Source organism: Octodon degus, unplaced genomic scaffold (genome assembly GCF_000260255.1).
Source record: "Octodon degus isolate 3935 unplaced genomic scaffold, OctDeg1.0 scaffold00028, whole genome shotgun sequence".
NCBI lineage: Eukaryota > Metazoa > Chordata > Mammalia > Rodentia > Octodontidae > Octodon > Octodon degus.
The window spans coordinates 1069910-1079202 of record NW_004524604.1 but is presented as its reverse complement, the minus strand read 5'-3'; the positions used below and the strand labels follow the sequence as shown (position 1 = coordinate 1079202).

Below are 9293 nucleotides of genomic sequence, written 5' to 3'. Positions count from 1 at the left end.
ACAGAAATAAGACTTAGCACAAAAAGTGAAAAAAAAAAAAAAACACCAACAGTTTCACTTTTCTTCACTGAAAGGAGACCAGCTCATCATTTACTCCGAGAAGGTGGCGATGACTCCGGCCTGATGTCCTGTAAGAAGAGAGTCACAGATGAGCTCAACCCCAACACAGTGCTCAGAAAATTCCAAAGAATAATCAGGAACCAGAATTTCTGTCCAATTTTTCCTAGGATTTCTTATGAAAAAGATGAGAAGACCTTTGCAAAGACAGCCTGTGGCTGTGGGTTGAATCCCTCTTTCATTTCTCCCCATGCTATTCGCCTTTCTAGGTAGACAACTACAAATGCTTGCACCACTTACATGAAATTCTGCTTTTTTAAAAAAGCAACAGCAGTAATGAAAAACAGTTTTCCTAACTAAATGTCCAGAGTGGACATAATTAAAAACAAAGGCTAGGCAGCTTAATGTTTTATGATGTATGGTTAATTTAGGATAATTAGTACCAAGGGCCTAATAATAGCCGCTTCCAGTTAATAGGCAGCCACTGTGTGCCAGCACAGCATATTCCATAAGGACACTAAGTAACAACAGCAACAAAAATCCTCCCTTACTTAAGCTAGTGGCTTTGACGTTTACAAAGTAAGCCAAGACAGTAAAAAGTGGTTGGTGTGACGGATCCTGAGTGTGACACTGGTATGAACAATGGTCTATTTCCTGAACTGTGAGACTTCATCTCTAACAGTCTCAGGACATAGTTTACAGCACATAACCACTGCTAACTGTTATGGTTCTCCAAGTGCTAGAACCATCAGGAGCACTCACTAAAGCAATTCTCTTCCAGGGGACTTAGGGTTGGCCATAGGAGTATGCATATCTAACAAGCACCTCAAGTAACTCTTAGTCCACTAAGACCAGGAAAAATCAGTGGCTTAAGAGTGGTATCACCTTTCCTGAACGTTTGAGGAAATAAAGTTCTTCTAACCAGCTCTAAATGTGTCTCGATTTCCTTCTTCCTTCTTCCTCCGAAGTTCTCTCCATGAGCTCCTGACTTTTATCATTAACAAAATATCCTTCTTCATAGCTTCTTACATTCTACCTAAAGCATTCTTAGCTCTCCCTTATTTGTCAATTCATTCATTTCTCTATTTAGCGCTGAGAGTTGAACCCAGGACCTTGTACATGCTAAGTAAGAACATGTTCTATACTTTCAACTCTACAGCTCTCTATCTTTACAAAATAAATAAACGAATAAAACTATATATTCCTACCAATTCTCTCCCAAATCTGTACCCCTCTGCTCACTACTTCTTGTCCCCAAAGGATCCTCCAGCCTTCAGTTTCCCTGACCAGGGCTGGCAGTGGATGAGCTCCACCCGGCCTTGCACCCTTCTCTCCCAACCTGCGTCTGAATCAGGGCACTCTCCATGGGGTGACACTCACTTTACTTCCCCTTGTAATCTGATTTTCTATTTATTTTCCTGTCTGCTAAATAGTAGCTCCTTGAGCACAAGAACTACATCTCACCAACACAGTGAATTAATACACAGCCCCTTCTCAACATCGAATTCAATCTCATATTCAGAGCGCAATGCTTCACTCCTTGTTCCTGGTGACTCTATCATCAGGACCACATTCCTTATCTTCTTAAGATGATCATGGTATAGCCTGAGCATTATGGGGCACACTCGATAGACGCGTCTCGAAAGTCAAACCTGCATTGTGCTCGGTTACGCCATGCCGTGTGCAGTGCCATTTTCTTGTCGCAGTTTCTTTTGTTCTTCTTCACCTGCATATTCCCTGAAGTATCGCTTCCGAATCCTTGGGAGAAAAGACACACCAGTGTCATTTCAGTTCTCTCCATCTGTAGGTTAGTCAGTGTTTCCACGAATACCAGAAGTTCTTTCTCTTGCGCTCATATAGACAAGCACGGTACCTCGTGCTCAACCCAAGCCTGAAACCTGCTCTGAAGTATTTAGCAATGTTGCCTTTAAATCAACACATTGGGGCCGGGGAGATGGCTCAGTGGAATAAGCACTTCCCTGGCAAGCGCAAGGACCTGAGTTCAATCCCCAGTTCCACCAAAAAATAAATATAAATAAATAAATAAATAAATAAATAAATAAATCAACACATTTCCAGAGAAATGAGCCTGGACTGTGTCTCCGCCATGCAAGGACTGGGAAGGCGTGGAACGCACTCACGTCTGGAGCACAGGAGGAGCAGACTTTGGAGCATTATGGCACAAATGAATATAAACGATCAGAAATTTTTAAAAAGTGGCTTAGAAGACAATTTGGAAAACATTTATTTACCTATAATAAATATTTCTTTCCAGGTTTATTTCTTTCTACTCTCTTTAAAACCTAAGTGGTTTGGAACTTTCTTGGTGTTGTGTGAGCAATTTTATGTTTACTGCGTCTTTAGTCAAGCTACTAAACAATATCATTAAAATCACAGGAACTTTTGTTGGCTTAATGTTTTTAAGAAAAAAAATTGCTTTAATTATGGGAAAAAATTGGGCCGGGGAGATGGCTCAGTGGAAAAAGTGCTTCCCTGGCAAACGCAAGGGCCTGAGTTCAATCCCCGGTTCTGCAAAAAATAAATAAATAATAATAATAATTATGGAAAAAAGGACAACTATCACTTAGACTTAGTCTTTTGTTTCAGACTTGAGGAGACTGGGGGAAGAAAGGAGAAGAGCTCCAGCAGGACAGCGTGGCTTTGCCTCTCTGAAGGATTATTAACTATTGCAAACTGAATAATTAGAGGCTTAATTATGGCAAAACATCATGCTTAAATAGCAAGTTTTCTTCTATCCTTCTATGTCAGATGATAATGATTTTTCTGCATCTTTCTTAAATACATTTGCATGATCTGGCTTGAGGAATAGAAGAACAGAGTAAATTCCACAGTGTGCAAGACAAATTCAAGCTGCATATCACACTTCATGTGCAGGATAAAAGAGCTTTATGTGTCATTTTATCACTACTTGATTAGAATTTAAGATAGCAGTAAACAATATTAGAAGATAACACCTTCTTTCCTGAAGTCAGTAGTCATAGATCACATACACAATCCAGTTGTTAAAGTAATTTTCCAAGACCTAAAATTAGAAGAGGAGTCCACTGCTTTTCCCAAGCTCCAGGCGACACATGAGTCATTTGGGCGCTGCTCAGGCCTCCCCCAGCTCCCCTTACCAAGTGGCTGCTGTTGGGCGGACAATGCCATCCTGAGGCACCGATCCTGCCCACCACCTAGCACAGCCCAGTGCCGGCATTCACTGGGCACGAGTGAGTAAGTGGTATGCTGTTCCCAGCACAGGTAGAAACTGCCAAGGTGCAATAGTCACAGAATTGTTCTTGCTTCCTACAGCCCAGCGTGTAGAGGAAATGATTGCTTTTGTTTTTTAATAGGTTCCTATATTACTTAGTTGATCATAACAAAATAGGCCCAAGCTTCATGGAAGTAGGATGCTATGAAGTTCCCAACTCAGAACTTTTGCTTGGTAATATGAGTAGCGACAGTCTTGTCTTGGCTGCTGATTTGGAATTCTCTGGGATTTTTATGCCAAAGCGCTGTGCTGGATGCTACGAACCTGTTGTGGATCAGTCCTCAGTTTCTGGAGACAAGCTGAGGCTGAGAATATTCAAGAATAACAAGCAGCCCTCTCGGAGACTTGGGGAAAAAACATTGGCAGGAACAAGGAATACATTTTTAAGTTTAAAAAATTTCTAGTTAGGAAAACAAGAGCTTTACATAATAAATTTCAGTGGTGGCCAAGGTAAAATGAATTTTGAACACATTCTTTCTGAGACTGTGCCATCTGGAGACTAACTCTTGTAGGTGCAATAGAAGAATGTGGTGGGTCTGGGAAACACTAGCCCTTTCCTTTCCTTGGGGTGTTCAGGGCAGGGCACACTTACTGGGCTGTGACCACCACCGCGATGGCTGTAAGGCTCACGGCAGAGACAAAAGCAGTGATGGCCGCCAAGGCGATTTTGGACAAGTCATGGCCAGCGATCCTGTGAGTCTTCATGGATTTTTCTCCACACCGTTCACCAAAGTAATCCTGATCACATCTGTAAACAGCCCAGGTTTCAAAATTTAAAAAAAAACCAAATACATTTTAGAGGTTCAAGTTTACTTTGTAGGTCAAAAGCAGCCATTTAATTCCAACATTAAAACAGTGTCACCCCAGCTACTTGCATTCTGAACTAAATTTGTGTTTGAGCTAAAGATCTGTTGACTTTGGTGTGGGTGGGATATCCTGAGAAAACCCACCTTCCCAGTCTTCAGGGACCAAGTGCTGCCCTCCACAACCTGCTACTCACTTAGTACAATCCCTTCACATCATGTGTGGATGCTTTGCTGGGGGTAGAAAACTTGAAAGATTGTATGCAAAGTACTTCAAAAAATACTTTTATAAAACGGAGGGTTTTATAATTTTCATTTTTTAATTTTATACAGGGTCTCATATACAGTTCAGACTCCTAGTGATCCTCCTGTCTCAGCCTCCACAGTGCTGGGATTACAAGCGTGAGCACCACGCTTGGTTTTGGAGCCAGCATGCCGTGTGGCAGTAGGGATCAAACTTGGAAATTTGCACTTGCCAGGCAGGCACTTATGCTGCCAAGCTACCTACTCAGCCCCAAAAAAGGAGGATTTAAAGAAAAATATATTTTATAAAGTGGTTTATACTGAGGGTCAGCAAAATAAAGCCACTCATAAAATCTAGCCAATTGCCTTTCTGTTAATTTTACAACCTGCAAGCTAGGAACCGATTTTATATTTTTAAATAACTACATCTCAATTGTCTCTGTAAGTAATGCATGACCTTGGCCTACAAAGTCTAAATGTTTAGTGTTTACTACCTGATCCTTTAAAGAGACATTTACTGACTCTTGAGGGTTTTTGTTTTGTTGGGGGTGGGTGTTTTGGCTTGCTTTTGAGAAAGGGTCTCATTGTGCAGTTCAGGCTTGACTTGAGTTCACTATATAGCTCAGGCTGGCCTGGAACTCTCAGCAATCCTCCTGCCTCAGCCTCCTACACACTGGGTGTACAGCACCACTCCCAGCTGACCCTTGGTGTATGCATTATAAAAATCAATAGCTTTCTGAAGTTCAGAATTTCAGATGTGGGGTAGGAGACACAGAATAGTACAGAACTATAAGTACTTACTGGCAGGTCACTCTATCCATGTTCTCTAGGTATTTGCATTCTCCATGAATACAGAAGTTTTGAAACTCTGCAGCACAGGGATTTTTCTTCTTCTTGTTTCTTCTACTTTTTCCATTTTTGTTGCCCTTTTTCTTTCTTTTGGGTTTATCTGAAGTCTTTTCACTTTCTGTCTTGTTCTTCTTGGGTTTCACTACCTGTTCAACTGAAAAATGGGAAGATTTCTTGACAACTGTTATTATCACCTAGAATAGAATTTGGGCGATAGGAGCCCATGAAGCCGCAGCAGAATGAGCCCTGGAGATGCAGCTCACCTGATGCACACCCACGAGGTAGGTGGGAACAGCTGTGCAGCGTGGCAGCGAAGAGCCCATACTGCTTATTCTTTCATTTGTTTATGCACATATTTTAATTGATTTGTATAATTACCATCATTGTTATTGCTAACAAAAGTTATCTTTGAGAAAAGTTTAAACATTTTAAGTATTACTTGAATTTCTGAGACCTACAAGTTCCTACTAACAGTCATGGTTGTGTGCACCATTAGCCACATGATATGGAGGAGGCGACTGAAATTCAGTAAAGAAAAGTAACTTGTTCTAGGACGAGCAGTAGAACCTGAGTGCCTGGATGTCAAGACCCTTTCATGCTATGTTTGGACTTCAAAGCCTGATGTCACTGATTACAGTGGCCATGGTACTGGTCGATTTTGCACCCCCATAGCATCCTTGTGTTTGCTCTCACACTTGGGAATTGGTGGGCACTCCTTGAGGGAAGGTAGAAAAAAAGTGAGAAGTATATTTTAATCAATTTTTCCAGCTCTCAGATTGCAATAGATTATAATGGATTGCTACTTGACAGTGGACTAATTTTTGAATTCAATCTGTTTGCAAATAGCCTACTGATTTTGTGCTTGATGTATGCATAAATTTTTTAAGTTACCAAATCTCCAGAAATGTTCAGCCTTCTGGTTATGCAAAGTGTGGCTTAGTCATGCACTAAACCTGGTGAGGGAAGGTTTCCATCTGGTGCTGTGCTTTTCAGTGCTGTGCTTTTCATTATGCTAATCCCTTAATAGGTTTATTTGGTCAAGTATTTAGCAAACAGAGTTCAGCAAAAAGAGAAAATACCATTAGTCATAAGGTCATCCAGCACTCAAGAAAAAAACATCAAAAAATGTAGTGAAGATTAACCAGGTCATCAAAGATAGAAACCTCATGACTGAGAAAATGACAAAACTTTTAGCAGATTATTATATCATTCACAAAAGTCAAATTAATAGTCATTTTAGTGGGTGGTATGCAATTTTTATGCTGAGACTTTGCTGTGATTAAAAAAGCACAAGTTAGGATAAGTCCTCTACAAGTAACATTGTAAATGTGTGTCACTGAACTTTATCAGATAGATTACAAATGACAGAGTCAAACACTAGTCACCATGCCAAGGTGTTGCAACAGGCATTCATCCCTGGGCATTTACATGAGCGGCCATTCAGAGGAGATCAGCCAATGGTCTCAGGCTAGTTTATAATGTGCTGCAGTTCTGAGCACTAGCTCTTTGCCCTGATAGTAATGTATCTGATCTTCTGAAGCATCAACAATTCCAACTATCCTTGGGAGACCAGTTGCTATCCATTTGTGACAGTCTGATGTCATGACTCGATCACAGGAATTACAGGTGGACCCTCTTCCTCAGCACACAGAGCCCAGCTCAGAAGCAAGTGGGTGGAGAGTTCATAGAAGCTTTCCTGCCCGCCACTGCCCCCAGCCATCACCATGGATGGTGCCCACAACCCTTTTTCCTATTAGAAGTCCCCAGAGGAGAATCAGATCCTGAGACCACTTTGCTCTGCTTCAGCAGATGCTTCCAGCATATTAGCTCTGACTCACAGTGGCCCTCTTCTCCCCTCACACTGCAGAGTGATGTGAGGGTAACAACCTCACCCCTTTCTTTTGTATGTACTTCATTCTAAGCAAAGGAAAACCAGCTAATGAAAAAGGTAAGGGAGCTATAAATCACTGCTTTTTAGCTAACAAATAAGATTTGGGTTTAAGCCATGATTTTAGCAATAGTAAGTTTATATGCACAACTTTCTTCTTCACCATTTCTAGTAGGTATCACTGTTGCTTTCAGCACTTTCTCGATACCTACTATTTAAAAGCAAAAGGTCTACTTCCTCCTGTCCTCTCCTTGCCTACTGGTTCCTCATGTTAAAATGCAGTTATTCACAGAAGGGTGGTGCTGGTGAGTGGGGAGGGAACACACACACTGAGATACAGCACCCAGGACTGGCTGAACTTCCTGACTCTCAGGAAGGGTGTGGGGCATTGCAGAAAGGTCGCTGCATCTGGGACCAATTCAGGCTCCAATTCTCGCTCAGCTGCTTGCTACCCTTGTGACCTTGGCTAGGATGAAATCCTAGAGCTTCAGTGATTGCATCCGACAAATGGGAATCACAGTTCCTACTGAACAAAATTGTGAGCCGTAGGGTTCAACATAATGCACTGGTTAGGCTATAGGCATGCAGAATGGAGCACACAAAGCTCCTCTGACTCAGTTTACCTAAGGGTGGGTGTGCAGTGCTCATGCACCAGCAGCTCTGGGGAGCTACCTTCTTCCAAGCCTTGCATTGGCCCTAAGGACTCCCTCTCACAGCTCTGAGTGCCCTTAGCCTCTGCTCACCTCTGACGGAGTCATCCACGATGTAGCCCACAGTGCCTGGCTCTGCATCATCTTCTTCTGAATAGTCCTCCTCAGCTCCCAAGGGTGGCTCATTGGCTGAAGGCGTGGCACTGGCAGGGGACAGCACCTCACTCCTTGTGGTAACCTGGAAGTCCCCATTGCTGTGGGTCCCGGGCAACAACAGCCCACCTTTTCTAAAGTCTGTGCCATTGCGATCCAGCCCAGCGACATAATATCCTGCAGGGGAGGAAGGGGACAAGATGAAGTGGCCTCCCACCAGGCAGCTGCTGCAGAAGGGCTGTGTCCGGATCCAGGCAGGCTGCTTTCTGCCCTCACTGGTGGCTGAGTCACTCAGGAAAGCGGCTTTGCACTCCGTCAAGAAGAAACTCAGGTGCCCCGGTGACAGAGCTGCTCTGATCCGATGCCTTCCCACGGTCTATGTTAATTTCTACAAGTACAAACCCTGCTGAGCTAAGCCAGGGGACTGGCTTGGCAGGCGGTGTTCCCGGTGTCCTGGTCCACAGGCTTTCCTGTTCCTGAAAAGGCGCTGGCTGCCGTCCGAGGAGGAGTCAGGTAGATCAGACTTCCTCTCCTTGGGCTCGCATACTTAACGGGATGTGTGGACAGAAGGGGGAAGCTTGCCTCTGAGAAAGATTGTCACTGTCCTTCCTCCCTCATTATTACTCCATAGAAGAAACTTGAACACCAGGTAGGATTTTGCACCGAGTTTCAGGACTCCTCTTTATTTTTAAGTTTCAATAAAGCAGCATCGGAGGGGTGTGTTCACCCCTCACTGGCCATGTGTCCTCGGAGATGGCGACACAGCCCCCAGAAAAAGTCTGGAAGGCTCAGACAGGACAGGGAGCTCCGGGAGGAGCTCGAGACTCCGGGATCCGCTCTGTGCTGGTGAAGGCGCCAGCAACAGCGCAGCTCCACGCGTGGGAGGAACCAAGCCCTCGGGACCGGCACCATCCCTGTCCTGTCCCTGTCCCGTCCCCTCCCTCTTTCCTTTCCGCGGTGCTCACCTGAGCCGAGGACAAGCAGCAAAAGCAGCAGCGCGGGTGACATGGATCCCTGGTCCTTGGTCTCTGGTGCCGTAGTCCCAGGTCCCTGGTGCCCTGGTCGGCTGGAAGCTACTGGCCTCCTCTCCTCCGGCACCTGTGCTTTATAGGGCGGGCCGGCGGGTCAGGTTGGGCGGGCCGGGCACAGGGCGGGCCGGGCCTCCCGTGAGTGACGTGGGTACCGCCCCCACTCCGCGGCTGGGCTGGGCCGGGAGGCGGGCAGAGGACGCTAGCTGAGACCCAGGGTAGAGGCAGAGGCAGAGGTAGAAAGAGGGTCGCCCGGACCAGGGGAAAGGAACCCAGAGATGGGGAGCAGGGAACAGGTAGCAAGGATCAGGTGTGAGTGCACCTGTACCCGCACCCGGGAGGGGTGTGGTC

General features: G+C 44.6%; 1 protein-coding gene across 1 annotated transcript; it reads right to left on the bottom strand.

Annotated features, from left to right (window-relative positions):
* Nucleotides 1–6: 6 nt before the first annotated feature.
* On the bottom strand, nt 7–8977 carry Areg (amphiregulin). The gene is made up of 6 exons (XM_004629245.2): nt 8880–8977; nt 7855–8091; nt 5176–5377; nt 3921–4076; nt 1710–1815; nt 7–128 (listed from the first exon to the last, which is right to left on the bottom strand). The coding sequence occupies exons 1-5, from the start codon at nt 8920–8922 to the stop codon at nt 1725–1727; spliced, it is 729 nt and encodes a 242-aa protein (XP_004629302.1). The 5' UTR covers nt 8923–8977; the 3' UTR covers nt 7–128; nt 1710–1724.
* Between the last annotated feature and the right edge of the window lie 316 nt (nt 8978–9293).